The sequence below is a fragment of the Ursus maritimus genome, unplaced genomic scaffold (genome assembly GCF_017311325.1).
Source record: "Ursus maritimus isolate PB19 unplaced genomic scaffold, ASM1731132v1 scaffold_9, whole genome shotgun sequence".
Classification (NCBI taxonomy): Eukaryota; Metazoa; Chordata; class Mammalia; order Carnivora; family Ursidae; genus Ursus; species Ursus maritimus.
The window spans coordinates 69,263,861-69,280,318 of NW_024427107.1; the positions used below are offsets into that span (position 1 = coordinate 69,263,861).

A 16,458-nucleotide genomic window follows, 5' to 3' on the forward strand; every position below is an offset into this window, starting at 1 on the left:
AAGACATAACCCATCCATTTGCTGTCTACAAGAGACTCATCTTGAACCTAAAGATACATCCAGACTGAAAGTAAAGGGACAGAAAACCATTTTTCATGCCAATGGACCTTAAAAGAAAGCTGGGGTCACAATTCTCATATCAGACAGATTAGATTTTAAACTAAAGACTGTAGTTAGAGATACAGAAGACACTATATTATTCTTAAAGGATGTATCCAACAAGTGGATATGACAATTTTAAATATCTATGCCCCCAACAGCGAGCAGCTAGATACACAAGCCAACTCTTAACCAGAATAAAGAAACATATAGATAATAATACATTAATAGTAGGGGACCTCAACACTCCACTATCAGCAATAGACAGATCACCTACACAGAAAATCAACAAAGAAACAAGAGCTTTGAATGACATATTGGACCAGATGGACCTCATAGGTATATACAGAACACTACACCCCAGAACAACAGAATACACATTCTTTTCGAATGCACATGGAACTTTCTCCAGAACAGACCATATACTGGGTCACAAAACAGGTCTCAACTGATACCAAAAGACTGAGATTATTCCCTGCATATTCTCAGACCACATGCTTTGAAATTGGAACTCAATCACAAGGAAAAATTTGGAAGAAACTCAAACACTTGGAAACTAAGAACCATGCTGCTCAAGAACATTTGGGTAAACCAGGAAATTAAAAATCAATTTAAATAATTTATGGAGACCAAAGACAATGAAAACACAACAGTCCAAAACCTATGGGACACTGAAAAGGCAGTCCTAAGGGGAAAATACATAGCCATCCAAGCCTCACTTAAAAGAATAGAAAAATCTAAAATGCAGTTTTTATATTCTCACCTCAAGAAGCTGGAGCTGGAACAGAAGAACAGGCCTAAGCCACGCATGAGAAGGCAGTTGATCAAGATTAGAGCAGGGATCAATGAATTAGAAACCAGGAGCACAGTAGAGCAGATCAACAGAACTATAAGCTGGTTCTTTGAAAGAATAAATAAGATCAATAAGCCACTCGCCAGACTTATTCAAAAGAACAGAAAAGGACCCAAATTAATAAAATTATGAATGAAAGGGGAGGGATCACAACCAACACCAATGAAATAGGAAGGATCATTAGAAACTTTTATCAACAGCATTATGCCGATAAATTAAACAACCTGGAAGAAATGGATGCCTTCCTGGAAACCTATAAACTACCAAGACTGAAACAGGAAGAAACTGATTATTTAAACAGACCGATTAATTATGAAGAGATTGAAGCAGTGATCAAAAACGTCCCCAAAAACAAGAGTCCGGGGCCTGACGGATTCCCCAGGGAATTCTACCAAACATTCAAAGAAGAAATAATACCTATTCTCCTGAAGCTGTTTCAAAAAATAGAAATAGAAGGAAAACTACCAAACTCAGTCTATAAGGCCAGTATTACCTTGATCCCCAAACCAGGCAAAGACCCCGTCAAAAAGGAGAATTACAGACCGATATCCCTGATGAATATGGACGTCAAAATCTCAACAAGATCCTAGCTAATAGGATCCAACAGTACATTAAAAGGATTATCCATCATGACCAGGTGGGATTCATCCCTGGGATGCAGGGTGGTTCAACATTCGTAAATCAATCAGTGTGATAGATCATATCAACAAGAAAAGAGTCAAGAAACATAAAATCCTCTCAATTGATGCAGAAAAAAGCATTTGACAAAATACAGCATCCTTTCCTGATTAAAACCCTTCAGAGTATAGGGATAGAGGACACATTCCTCAATTTCATAAAAACCATCTATGAAAAGCCTACAACGAATATCATTCTCAACAGGGAAAAGCTGGAAGCCTTTCCCTTAAGATCAGGAACACGACAAGAATGCCCACTCTCGCCATTATTATTCAACATAGTACTAGAAGTCCTTGCAACAGCAATCAGACAACAAAAAGGGATAAAAGGTATCCAAATTGGCAAAGAAGAAGTCAAACTGTATCTCTTCGCGATGACGGATACTCTATATGGAAAAACCCAAAAGACTCCACCCCAAACTACTAGAACTTATAGAGCAATTCAGTACGCGCAGATACAAAATCAATGCCTAGAAATCAGTTGCATTTCTATACCACGTACAATGAGACTGAAGAAAGAGAAATTAGGGAATCTATTCCATTTACAATAGCACCAAAAATCATCTTATCCTCGAATTATGCAACAGAGAACGTAAAGGATCTATATTCTAGAAACTACAAATCACTCTTGAAAACATTGAAGAAGACACAAAAAGATGGAAAAAAATATTCCATCAACATGGATCGGAAGAATAAACATAGTTAAAATGTCTATGCTACCCAGAGTCAATATAAATGTCAATCACTTACCCAATCAAAATACCAGATATTTTTCAAAGAACTGGAACAAACAGCCTTAAATTTGTGTGGGACAGAAAGGCTCCCGAATCACCAAGGAATTAGTTGAAAAGGAAAACAAAGCTGGGGCATTACGTGCCGGATTTCAAGCTATACTACAAAGCTGTGACTCACAAAGACAGATGGTCTGGCACAAAACAGACACTAGACCAATGGAGACAGAACAGAGAACCCAGAAATGGACCATCGGCACTTTAGGCAACTAATCTTTGACAAAGCAGGAAAAACATTCAGTGGAAAAGACAAGTCTCTTCAATAAAATGGTGCTGGGAAAATTGGACAGCTACATGCAAAGAATGAAACTTGACCACTCTCTCACACATACACAAAAATAAACTCCAAATGGATGAAAGACCTCGATGTGAGACAGGAATCCATCAAAATCCTAGAGGAGAACATAGGCAGACCTCTCTGATATCGGCCAAAGCAACCTTTTTTTTCATGACACATCTCCAAAGGCAAGAGAAACAAAAGAAAAATGAACTTGTGGGCTCCTCATCAAGATAAAAAGCTTCTGCACAGCCAAGGAAACATTCAAAAAAACTAAGAGGCAGCCCACGGAATGGGAGAAGATATTTGCAAATGACACTACAGATAAAAGATTAGTATCCAAGATCTACAAAGAACTTCTCAAACTCAATACATGGGAATCAAATAATCAAATCAAAGAATGGGCAGAATATATGAACAGACACTTTTCCAATGAAGACATACAAAGGGCTAACAGATACATGAAAAACTGTTCAAAATCATTAGTCATCAGGGAAGTTCAAATCAAAACCACATTGAGATACCACCTTATGCCAGTTAGAATGGCAAAAATTGACAAGGCAGGAAACAACAATTGTTGGAGAGGATGTGGAGAAAGGGGATCCCTCCTACGTTGTTGGTGGGAATGCAAGTTGGTAACAGCCACTTTGGAAAACAGTGTGGAGGTCCCTTTAAAAGTTAAAAATTGAGCTACCCTATGATCCAGCAATTGCACTACTGGGTATTTACCCCAAAGATACAGACGTAGTAAAGAGAAGGGCCATATGCACCCCAATGTTCATAGCAGCATTGTCCACAATAGCTAAATTGTGGAAGGAGCCGAGATGCCCTTCAACAGATGACTGGATTAAGAAGATGTGGTCCATATATACAATGGAATATTACTCATCCATCAGAAAGAACGATCACCCAACATTTGCTACAACATGGACAGCACTGGAGGAGTTAATGCTAAGCGAAATAAGTCAAGCAGAGAAAGACAATTATCATATGGTTTCACTCATTTATGGAAGATAAGAAATAGGAAGATCGGCAGGAGAAGGAAGGGAAGAATGAAGGCGGGAGTAAACAGAAGGGGGGATGAACCATGAGAGATTGTGGACTGTGGGAAACAAACTGAGGGGTTCGGGGGGGGGGGGGTTTGGGGGATTGGGATAGGCCGGTGATGGGTAGTAAGGAAGGCATGTATTGCATGGTGCACTGGGTGTTATACACAAATAATGAATCATGGAACTTTACATCAAAAACTAAGGATATACTATATGGTGACTAACATAACATAATAAAAAATTATTATAAAAATAAAAAAGGAAAACAAACGTCATTTTCCAAAGAATTACAGCTTAGAATTCTATGTCCAGTCAAAATAACAGTCAAGTGTGAGAGTAAAGGAAGGAAGTCTTCCGATATGCATGATCTCAAAAAATGCATCCCCAAATTCCCTGGAAAGATGAGTAAGAGGCAGAGAGAGCACATGACTAGCACAGTAATAAACTGCTAAGGAAAGATCTAGAGTGAGAAGAAGCAGTCTCCCCAACAGTGAACAATGAATATTAACTTAAATATTGGGATGTGAACATTTTAGGAGGATGGGGGAAGGAGGGGTAGGGGTGGGGAAGGTGGAAGAATAGGAAGACGAAATCCTCACCATCCAAAGGAGAAAATAACTGGATATACTTAAATCTGAAAAAAAAAAAAAAGTAAAGAGCTGCAATATAAACATGAAACTAAGAAATATGAAGGTAAATACTGGACCAAGAAGGAAAAATGAGCAGTACCTGAAAATCAGAATCAAGGGAGGGTGCGAGGGGGGTGCTGCTGGGTTCTTTGACCATGAGCTTCCTAGATCTATCTGAGTTTTAAGATCACATGCATATGGGACCATATTGCCAGCTTTCTCTCCCCAGGGTCAAGGCCAGGGAGAGGGTCACAGAGTGAGACAGAAGATGTTGACTCTGCCACAGGGCACGGTGATGGCCTACAAGAGGAAACAGCTGGTTTTTAAGGAGAATGGCTGGGGTAAGCAGAGGTTGAAAGAGGCAGATGGGGAGAGGGGACTGCTTCTCCTGAGAAGAGAAATGAGAGGGGAAGGAGCATCAGCACGCACCCACTCCCTGCTCTGCCCATTCACGGAGACGGCTGAGGACATTCCCAGCTGTGGGGGCACACATATCCCACCACCCACGGCCTGAAACCCTGCTAGGGGGAGATACAGAGACAGTCTCCCACGTGGAGAGGGACGAAGGGGGACCCAGCGCAGAGGTCTCCTTAGCACTGGGCAAAGTACAGCCCCCAATCCCACCATCTCTATTCATTCAAGGACTCACTCAAGCCACTCTCAGCAGCTCACTTGGGGAAGCCACAGGGCGCTCCCCCAGGTTACCCATAACCTGGAGTCAAAGCCCAGGAGATACCAGCATGATCCCAAACAAAACTGCAGACATAATGCCCTAGGAGCAAAACGCAGGGTTTTATCTACACCTCTCCCTCCCTCACTATCCTCGGGCCTCCAGCACACTTACACTCTGGGCTCTGACTCCACCGGAGGGAATCATGTACAGCAAGCAGGAGCTGCATCCCTGGGTGGAATGGTGAGTGCTGGGGCACAACCAGCTCGGAGTCCCTGGCCTGTCCCTTCCCAAATTGAAGTCCCAGTTAGAGGTGAGCCTGATACAGCTGGGGTCCAGCTCCCCCGGGATCAGGGATGCCCTCGCCACACACACACACACACACACACACACACACACTCACTCTCTCTCTCTCTCTCAGGCACTCACACATGCCCACACACACACTCACTCACACACTGCTCTCTGTAGTATCCTCACTGCAACATCTTGTTTCAGCACATTTCCCACATAAAGTGTGGAATCACCCAGGAAGAGAGCAGGACTGGGAGCAGAAACAGGTGAGGGAGGACACCTCAGGAGAGTAAGACAAAGGGCACCAGACAGACAATCCTACCCAAAGAAGGAGGGACAAACTGTCTCTATACCTTACAGAGACAGTTCTCCCAATGTCAGAGAGCACAGTGAACCACCAAGGTGCTTGGGCAAAAGACAGGCTCCAGGGTCCTCTTCAGAGTCAGGTCAGGGGTTCTGAGCTTTAGCCAGCATCTCGGGGGACTATGATGGGAGGGGTCCCCAGGACACACTAAGAAGAGCTGCCACAGCCGGCCTGGAGGAGGAAGTCTGGGGCTGCAGGTGCAGAGATATGATAGAGTCCAGCAGGAGTAACCTCAGCTGTCCTGGCCTGACTTCTTCTCATCCAGATATTCTCATCACAGATGATGACAAGGAGAAAACCTTTCCAAGAGATGCCTGGGTGGATAGCCCAAGTAAGTGTCTGCCTTTGGCTCGGGTCATGATCTCGGGGTCCTGGGATCCAGCCCCACATCGGGCTCCCTGCTCAGTGGAGTCTCCTCCTCCTTCTCCCTCTGCCCCTCACCCGTTTTTGCTCTCTCAAAGAAATAAAATCTTAAAAAACAACAAAAAACAAACAAACAAAAAAAAAAAACCTTTCCAAAAGGTGAGCTCCAGAGCTGGGCAGATTCTCTGCCTAGACTCAGCCTCTGTTGAGCCCTGACCTCCTTTGGATACTAGCTAGAGCCATGCTTAGGGCTCAAGCCCCCACAGATCCACAGGGAAACCTTTCCAGCCGGACTCCTCCAACGCTTCCTACTCTCCCCTACCTTTGACCCTGGCGCAGGCCCCTGGCCAAAGAGAAAGCCACCTTTCTCCTTTGAACACTGAGATAGGGTTGTGGGGGGGCTGCCTGGGTCTCCATGTGCCTAGGCACCAAGTCAACTGAAGTAGTGGGAAGAGGTAAGAAACCGGGGGGGGGGGGCGGTGAAGAGAAGAGGAGAAAGCTGGGAAGAGGAGGAAGAGCAGTGGGGAGGAGGAAAGGGAAGAGGAGAATAAGGCTTTGTGAATGAGTACTTCTGTTTCTCTTTCCAGGGGAAAAGGTCCTGAATTTTCTACCATCATCACCACTATTAGGTGAGTGGGTGATTTTCAAGGCAGGAAAGTGGGACTGGATCCCTCCATGAGGCCACTTTGCACAACTCCCGTGATTGCCTCTGCTGTCCTTACCTGAGGCGGGAGGATCTGGCCCCTGGGCAAAGGGCAGGAGTAGATGGAAAGGAGGGGGTCAGGGAAGGCAGGGGCAGAAGGTCAGAGAAACTGAATGTCTTCAGAAGCTAACTCTTGGGTGGGGGATGTACTTTCTCTTTTAGATACCCTCATAAGTGGTCCCATCCCCCCAATAGGTATATGTTTTCTGGAGGTGAGGATGAGGATCCCATCGTGCACACATCTGGTGAGCAGGGCAGACTGCCCTGGCCTTTGCCACCATGGCCCTAGGGCCTGGCGCTAGTTGTTGTGGAATAGGAAAGGTTCAGAAAGGCCATGGGGATGGAGGGATGGACCCAGATTGGGGCAGGAAGAGGTTTGGCAAGAGGAAGTGGTAAGAGGACAGAACCCTCCAAAGTGTCTCAAAAGCAAATCTGAGCATGAGAAAAGAGATGATCACTTGTGATTCTCTTTCCAGGAGGAGGATGGAGAGTCCTCCCGAAAGGTGAGTGTCTATTAAGAGGGAATTAAGGGGCCTCCAGGGTAGGAAGCTGCAAAGCGGAGAACCCAAAGTGGAGTTTCCATGCAACTCAGAAAACTGAGCTCTGCTTCCAAATATATGCTTTGGTCACCTCCGCTTATTCATTCTTTATTCATCTGTGCATGTCTGCGACAAACATTTAAGAACTTAGTGGTCAACAGGCATTGTTCTGAGCCCTGAGGATACAGCAGTGAACCAAACAGAAATGCCTATGCCACTGCAGCTTCCCTTCCAGTGGCCTCACACTCAGCAGATCATCTCGAGGTCACCGGAAGTCGGCTAAGAGAAGCAGAGAGCCCCCGAATCCATTCCTCGGTTAATTCTTTTTTTTTTTTTTAAGATTTAAGATTTTATTTATTTATTCGAGAGACACAGAGAGAGAGAGAGAGACAGAGAGCATGAACAGGGGGAGGGGCAGAGGGAGAGGAAGAAGCAGGGAGCCAGACCTGGACTCTATCCCCATGACCTGAGCCGAAGGCAGAAGTCCAACAGACTGAGCCACCCAGGTGCCCCAATTCCTTGGTTAATTCTCTGTGGATATAGACAATATAGGTAGAATTACACAATAAGAAGGATAACTCATGTGCACTGGTACTACCCCAAGCATTTTCCATACATAAATTCAATTTAATCCTTTTAACATCCCCACTTAACAGATACAGAAACTGAGCCCAGGGCACTTAAGATCCTCATCTCTAGGAGCCCAACGTTAGAATCCACATTATGTCAGACATGTCCCAGAAATGAGCACCTGGTCATTTTCTTCCACTCCCCATGGCCCCTTTCCAGAATCTCCATCGCTGCTCCCTGCGTTCTACCGCCCTCGTTTCATAGTGCTAGGATTGTCCGTTTGCTACTCTGTTATATCTAGCCTATTCCCAGAGAGCAGACATGCCATCCAGAGACGCTTTTGGTTGACAAAACGGCTTCTATTGATGGGGAAGGCCTGGTCATCCCAGGAATGTTCTAATCAAAGCATTGTACCCATTTTCTTGCTGTTGCTGATTCCTGAGGGCAGATTTCGAGCACCTACATGAGGAGATTTTCCAGGAAGTGGAAGCCCTGGCCCAGCTCTCAAAGGACGCTCAGGATGCCATATTCCATAATATCCTGAACATGCTTGGGAACCGAGAGGCTTTGCAGGACCTCGTGGACGAGGTGAGGGGTTCCTACAGCTAGCTACCTAGGGCTGATCAAAAGTGGTAATGGGGGCAGGTTTAGGAGAAAATACTACCAAGGCACACGGGGGAGGAGGAACGGGGCAATGCCAGGAGAAAGAGGAGGATGTGAGAGATGCAGGACACTGGCCCCAGGCACAACAGGGCCAGGGAGTGCAGTCCCAAATACTGACGCTGCTAGGAGTCCCCTGGCACAGGTAAAGCGCCCTGACCTCCCACCTTCGTTAATCACTTACCGACTTAAAAGACACAAGCAAAATTACTTAACAATGCTAGCTGTAGTAGTAGTAGTATCGTATTACCAATAATACCAGTCTCCTACAGCTGGATGGGAACCCCTGGGATTCTTTGGATGGCTTTGGTGGCAAAATCCTAAATGAGATGCAAGAGGACATAAGAGACGTATGGATCCAGGAAAGATTCCACATGATTTATCTCCTTGAAGCCATAATGGGTAAGAGTGATGTGGGGAAATGTAGGAAAGTCTCAAGTTTGGCCTGCAGACCTCATGAAAGCCATGGGTTAGATGCCACCTCTCCAAAACCCTTCAAATATCATGATCTTCATCCTCATACACCAGCTCTCTCCAAAGTCTGGAGGGCTTAGTGAGATAAATTTGCCGTGTGAACAGAGAACCAGCCTGAGGACTAGAAAGTGACCCGCCCAAGTTCATCCAACAGATCATTGTGGGTGGATGATTCCAGATTCCAGCCTCAGGATCCCAACCTCTGAACCATGTCATGTAGCATCCTGAGGACCATCCCAAGAACAGGTGGAAGACTTCCCAGTACAGGGAATTTGACCTTCAAATCCAATGGATTATTCCTCTGCCTCAGAGTTCTCCTCTCATGGGGTCTCCTAGTTCACAGTGGGGAGAGGAAAAGTATGACTCTTCATCACTCTCTTTCCCCAAATGCCTCCCTGTTCCCAGTGCTGAGTAACGCCCAACACGATCTGCTGACGCAGTCCATGAAGAAGAGGACCCTGCTCCAGCAGCGGGAGCTGGTAAGAAATCCCCAGGGGCCAATGTCCAGGGAAGAGGGTGAGAGAACCAGAGTTAAGAATGAGTCTGAGGAAAAGAGATGATGGAGGTTTCTGCCAGGAAGGGAGACAGGATCCTGCGTTGGCAACTGGGAAATCCCTGGCTGCATCTGCCTCTAGGGAACAGGCCCAGTAGGTATGAGGTTACCTTAGGAGGGTCTCCGTTTCCATGGCAACCCCTGCAGAAGCCCCCCCCCCCCCCCAGTTCTAAAGTAGCCATGTAAGAACCCAGGTTTGGGAACTCGGGGCCTCGGAGTCCTATCCCTGCTTTATTAACACAGTTACCACTTGGTGATTGCTCTTTCTCTCTCCTCATACGTATATATAAGTATGTATGTGTGTGCAGACATGCATATACATGTACACACATTGCACATGTGTATGTACATGTACACACATCTGACACCCGATGCCACTATTCTACAAGGGAAACGTTAGCATAACCATTTAGCAGCTGAGAAACCAATGCTCAGCGTTTTCAGATAATGTGTCCACAATCCCACTGATCACAGGACATGACAAGTACATGACTCCTGGTCCCCTTGACTCCAAAGCTCTTGTCCTTTTCAGCTACCCTGCATGACCCTCTTAGGGACAGATTTTCTCTTTCCAACCTCAGATGCTGACCTGAAACATAGGATACTGTTTATTCTAGGTAAAGAGCATCCTGGAGCCCAATTTCAAATGCTCTGGGAACATCCCCTTCACCCTCAAACCTGAGCTCCTTGCCCCACTCCAGGATGAGGATTTGGCCATCACCTATGGCCTGCTGCAGGAGTGTGGCCTGAATATGGAGCTGAATAGCCCCAGGTCAACCTGGGATCAGGAAGCCAAGCAGCCCCTGTCCGCCCTGTATGGGACCCTCTCTGTGCTGCAGCAGCTGGCAGTCAGTCCAGAGAGTCCTGGCCCCGCCCCAATCTATGCTGGGAGCGTCCCAGGTGAGCTCAGGGGACCTAAGGTAGCATGGAACCAGGGGACGGACTTAGGGTAGCATGGAGCCAGGGATCAGCACACTTGAGGGAATGTTCTGAAGTGATCAAGGCTCATGCAATTGTCAAAACTCATCAAATAGTATCTAAAAATATGAGCATTTTGCTGTATATTAACGCTACTCCAAAACAATGTAAACAAATACTGAACTCTAGTAACAATATGAATTGTTTGGGGTGAAGTGTACTGATATTTGTAACTTACTGTGAAATCCATCAAAAAAAATAAGGTGATTAATGAAGGGACAGAGAGACAGATACGTAACCAAGAAGAGGTGGTAAAATGTTAAAAACAAGAGGGTCTGGAATTGCTGCAAAAAAAAATTAAGTCCCCTCCCCCATTATACCTGCATATTGATCATTATGTGTGAGTTTTCCAAACTATGCTTTTTGAACTATTTTAAAAGGAACATTAAGAAAACAAAAAAGGAGGTCTTAGAAATTAAAACTGCAGCTCGCAGGCCCCCTCGCCTCCACCCGCCTTTCCCGTGGCCAATTTGCCTTAAACTCCCTAAAGCCTCTGCAGCCCCGGTTCCTGCGGCAGCCGGTCTCTAACAGATGATGGCAAAGCCCAGCTACACAGCTACGTCCTTCAGCTAAACAACCAAAGGGAGTGGGGTTTTCTCTGTGACTGTTGTACTGCAATTGAGGACGTTTACTTTTCAAGCACATAAAGCTGTCCTGGCTGCCTGTAGCTCCTCTTTTAGAATGTTTTTCTTGAACCGTCAGCACAGGACTGCACAACTGAATCTCAGCAACATGGACATTCGTGCTGAGTGTTCTGATCTCATTTTGCAATTTATGTATTTGGGAAAAATTATGACTGCTCCCTCCAGCTTTGAGCAGTGGGAAGTGGCAATGAACTACCTGCAGCTGTACAGTGTTCCCGACTGCTTAGAAGACATACAGGACGCAGACTGTTCTAGTTCAAAATGTTCATCTTCTGCTTCTAGCAAACAGAACAGCAAAATGATATTTGGGGTAAGACACAGTGGCTAGAAATAGCAGTGAAGCCAACAGGTGGTGGGCAGAGCCAAGTTCAACAGTAACTACACCACAAGATCGAGAGCCTGATGAAGAGTCTTTACAATTTGGCAATTAACCCAAACCACTATTTGATGTATGTAAAAAAAGTTCAGTGTCCAAATGATCTACTCACAAAGAACACATGTTATGCATGCTTTGGATGGAGTTTTACCTGGGATAGATGTGGATCTGGCTTTAGCTGTGAAAAATTACTACATGAGCATTGTCTAACCTGGACAAACGGACATTCATACCAACAAGATCCTATCACAAAATAGTAGATACCAGAGATGGAAAAGACGGTAATATCAAAGCCGGATGTGGTGAAAAGGACTCTTCCAACGCATTTTATACACAGACAGATGAATACAGAGGAGACTCCAGCCAGGCTGCCGCTGATTCGACCTCAACCACTGGAAGCAGAAAGGGTAGCACCGTGGAGTCTGAACTGGCCCGCGAAGAAAAAAGCAGAGCTGCTGAGAAGGAAAGAATCAAGATGCAGCCAGAAGATACTCCTGCAGACGAACTGAAAGGCTATAAACTATTAAAGTTACTGATAAAGACTGTAATGAATCCACTGATAACGATGAATTAGATGAACCTGAAGAGCCATTTCACAGATACCTTGTCGAAGAAGTTAATGGTATTAAGAACAGTGGTAGGGAGGCGCCTGGGTAGCGCAGTCGTTAAGCGTCTGCCTTCGGCTCAGGGCGTGATCCCGGCGTTCTGGGATCGAGCCCCGCATCAGGCTTCTCCGCTAGGAGCCTGCTTCTTCCTTTCCCACTCCCCCTGCTTGTGTTCCCTCTCTCGCTGGCTGTCTCTCTCTCTGTCGAATAAATAAATAAAATCTTTAAAAAAAAAAAAAAAGATTCTCTCTTTCCGGGGCGCCTGGGTGGCTCAGTCATTAAGCGCCTGCCTTCGGCTCAGGGCATGATCCCAGAGTCCTGGGATCGAGCCCCACATCGGGCTCCCTGCTGTTGGGAGCCTGCTTCTTCCTCTCCCACTCCCCCTGCTTGTGTTGCCTCTCTCACTGTCTCTCTGTCAAATAAATAAATAAATAAAATCTTTAAAAAAAAAAAAAGACTTTCCCTCTCAGAAAGAAAGAAAGAAAGAAAGAAAATAAAGGAAAGAAAGAAAGAGAAAAGAATAACTTTAAATTACAACCACAGAGCAAACTAGAGGCAATGGAACAATGACTTCTTACATTTTGATGGAAAATTATTTCTAACTAGAAGTCTACATCGTTTGAAGGTAGAATAAGGGCATTTTCAGACAAACATTTTAAAAAATTACTATGTTCCATTTTCCAGAAAGCTATGAGAGGATGTGATACAGCAAAATGAGAGAGACCCAGGAGGAAGATACTGGCTACAGGGAAAAGATTTAGTGTAGAATAGAAATGGGAATTCCTAGGATGACAGTGGTGGGGGCGTGGCGAAGAACAAGTAGTCCCCATATGAGCAGACAGGAAGGCTTAGGGCAGATTCTCCAGGAAGAGGAAAGTGATAGAATACCTTGAATCTGAGATATTAAATACAAGAGTTAAGGAACTGGCAGTTTGGATTTAATTAGATAAAACACAGAAAATAGAAGGAAAAATAAACAAAAAATAATGAGAAAACAAAAATCCTACAGGAAAGGAAAAATATTTATGGTTTATTAATAGCTGAGTCGTGTTTACATGGTCATAATTGTGATAGGACCTGTGGTGCGGTGTAGTGCCAAGGGTACCCTAAATCCTCATCTTCCCTAGTTTAAATACATGGACAACGCCTACAACTGAGCAAGCTTATTATTAAGAAATGACAGACACAAAAGGCCGCATATTATATTCTCCCGTCCATGTGAAATATGTAGAATAGGCAAATCCAGAGAGACCAGAAAGTACATCGTTAGGGTGGGGAGTAATGAAAATGTTCTAAAACACTGTGGTCTTGGCTGCACAATCCTGTAAATATACTAAAGCCACTGATTTGTACACTTTCAAGGGGTGAACTTATGGCTTGTGAGTTATATCTCAAGAACGCCCTTTAAACAAGAAATAAGGGAGGTAATTACCAAAACAAGCCACGAGCACATTTAAAGTGATCATCTCTGGGGAGAAGCTATGGAAGAAAGGAGGGGCAGGAAAGAGGGGCTGGGATTGGATGGGCTTTGATTAAAGAACACAAAGCGTCAATATTAATGTAAGTCCACACGCCCTTACTGAAAGCTGGAGGATCACCCCACGGGTCAGGGGCAGGAAACCCTGTAGTGCTGGACGCATGTTCTAGACTTCCAATCTAGACTTCCAACGCTGGGCACGGCCTACAGTCCGGAACGGTCACCCGGCCACCACCCTACGGGGCAGCCACCCAGGGCCTCACGTGAGTGTGAAGGGCAGGGGACAACGGGTCCTGGAGGGGTGGCCGGACTGGGGGTAGGCAGGGGGCCCCAGGCAGGAAGGCAGGCCCGCAGCTCCCCCCCCAACCCCCCCACCCCACACACACACCGGCCGCTCCCGGCCCGTCCTTCTCAGGCGCCCCCTCCTTTAGAGAGCGTCCTACTTCCCCTCCCGGACTCCGAGCTGGCGCTGCCCCCAGGCGGTCCCCGCGGGGGTCCTCTTGGTCACTAGGTCACTATCTGACCCAGCACCATTTCCCATACACCTCGCCGCCGCCCCTCTCCGCGGTCGAGCGGACGCGCCTCTGGCGCCCCCTGCAGGCCTGAGCAGGCCCGCGCTTCCCCAGGCCGCTGTCGCTTTCCGGGGCCCCTTCCTCCATAGAAATAGCAAATACTGTCATTTAAAGTTGTGTTGGCCCCCATTCCCAACAACACGGAAGCCTCTCTTTGGCTTTAAGTTGGACAGAAAAGGAAAAAAAGACTACTGGCATAAAGACGAATATATTAACACTATATATTAAGACACTCTCTCAGACCTAAAAGCTATTTCTTTCTTCTGATTTTAAAGTAAACAAAAACATTTTCATGGACCCTAAAAGTAGTGTGGGCCCTGGGCACCGTGCCTAGTGGAGAAGCTGACCCCTCACCTCCCTCCTTTCCCTGGGGCTGCAGAAAAGGTTGGCCCCCACATCACGCTGGAGCCCTGGGTCACATTCCCCTGGACTGTAGTCATAAGCTCCTGGAATCTCCCATTTCGAGTGGACTGTCAGTACTCACCCTAAAACACATGCACTGGCTTGCAGTGTCACTGCCCTGCTCACAAGCCTTCGGTGACTGCCAGGGCCCACCTCAGGAGGTGCTCACAGAAACAGCAAACTCCATCAAAGACCCAGGAACAAAATGCTACTGCGGCCCACTGGAGGGGGAAAGAGGCTTACCCCAGATGCCTCTACCCAGAAAACTCCATTATGGGTGCTAAGAGGAGGGAGAAAAGAGAGGAATCCCTGTTCCCTTCTCATGCCACCCCCATCTCCTTTCTCCTCCCACCCACCTGGGCACCCACTACCTCAGAAACGCAAGCAAGGCCAGAACACAAAGGGTAACAGCTTATCAACGTACACCAACATCAACTTGTTATTCCTCCTAACAGCCCAATAGAGGGTGTACTGTTACAGACAGTAATTGTCTATATTTTACATAAATATGAATAAATTTCTACTTTACAGCTGAGGAAACCAAGGAGCAGAGGGATTTAGTAATGTTCCCAAGGGAACACCTGTTCTAAAACAGAGAAGGGAGTTCTTGGCTTTGGAGCTTCTCCAGGTCCCATGCTGGCAGGAGGGGAGTGATCTAAAGGGTATTTCCAGGGTGGTTTTGACCACCTGTCATTTCCACCTACCTGCTGACTTTAGAACCCAGCCTGAGTCAGAAGCACTAGGGAGAAATCTGCTCAGGGCTCCCCACTCCTCACACTTTTGGAAATTCAATTCAGCTGAGAGACCTCACCAAGGTCCCCAAAGCCTTGTAGGACACCTGCCCTCTTTACCCCTCCAGGAACATGTCATCCCTGTTTGCAAGGGATGCCAGGAGTGTGGTCAGAGAACTGAGCAGGAGAGGTGAGCTGGTGCCTGCTGACAGTCTGAACAGCACCCCACACCTGCGCCCCTTCTGCCTGGTGAGGAAGAAGCACAGACACCACCCCTGGCCTTAGGACACCCCCTTCATCCCTACAGACTTCTCCCTCATGGACGCACTGGAGCCCAGTTCCCCCATCCCAGGCACTTTCAGGTGGGGCCTGTGGGTAGCACAGTGTTGCAAAAAAAGGTAGATTCATGTGGCTGAGAAAGCAAACAGCCTCTGCCCAGACACACAAAACCCCGGTCTGTCTGGCCTGGACCATGCCACTGACACCCCATGGACACCCATCTTCCGTGTAGGGGAAGGATGAACCCATTTTTTTCTTCCTCCTATCCCCAGCTGTGTGATAAGTAATGATAATTTTAAACAACAATAATGGTTGAACATGGGTCAAGTGGTTGCTATGTGCCAGAGATCATGCTGGCAGTTCCTCAGTTAATCCTCACAACCATCCTTGGGGGGAAGACCCTGTCATTCTTCCCTCCCCTTTTTTAGACGGGGCAACTGAGGCTCCAAGAGTTAAGTGGCTTGCTCAGGGTCACACCCAGCCAGTAAATGGTGGAGGCCAAACTGGACCCCAGGGCTGAGGCCTTAGCCACACTCAAACCTGCCTCCTTCGCCGCCTGGCTCCAGCCTGGACCTCTCTTCCCACAGAGTTGAACAAGGGCCAATCCATTCCAATCCAGGAGATGGTGGCAGGAGCTGTGACAGGGGCCATGAGTGTGAGCACCGGGCTGCCAGTGCAGGTGACAGGGAACAGTGGGGTGATCCACAGTTCCACACTGACTGTACACACACTTATGGTTTCCCCTAACACCTGGGAAACTCTGATGAAGAGGTGAGAGTCAGGTGGGCCGACCAGGCCACCTGGGCTCTCCTGGCTGAGGTCTGTCTGT

The 16,458-nt window shown here is 46.6% G+C and overlaps 1 protein-coding gene and 1 pseudogene across 1 annotated transcript in view; both read left to right on the forward strand.

Moving 5' to 3' along the window:
- Positions 1-10,518, forward strand: part of GSDMC (gasdermin C) — a 21,952-nt gene extending 11,434 nt beyond the window's left edge. Inside the window, exons 4-11 of the mRNA XM_008689383.1 lie at positions 4,555-4,710; positions 5,969-6,096; positions 6,965-6,981; positions 7,246-7,272; positions 8,322-8,466; positions 8,811-8,940; positions 9,418-9,491; positions 10,183-10,518. Of these exons, the coding sequence (XP_008687605.1) occupies positions 4,555-4,710; positions 5,969-6,096; positions 6,965-6,981; positions 7,246-7,272; positions 8,322-8,466; positions 8,811-8,940; positions 9,418-9,491; positions 10,183-10,518 (1,013 nt within the window). The remainder of the gene's footprint in view (positions 1-4,554; positions 4,711-5,968; positions 6,097-6,964; positions 6,982-7,245; positions 7,273-8,321; positions 8,467-8,810; positions 8,941-9,417; positions 9,492-10,182) is intronic.
- A 161-nt stretch (positions 10,519-10,679) lies between these two features.
- LOC103661703 lies at positions 10,680-12,271 on the forward strand (annotated as a pseudogene).
- Positions 12,272-16,458: the final 4,187 nt, after the last annotated feature.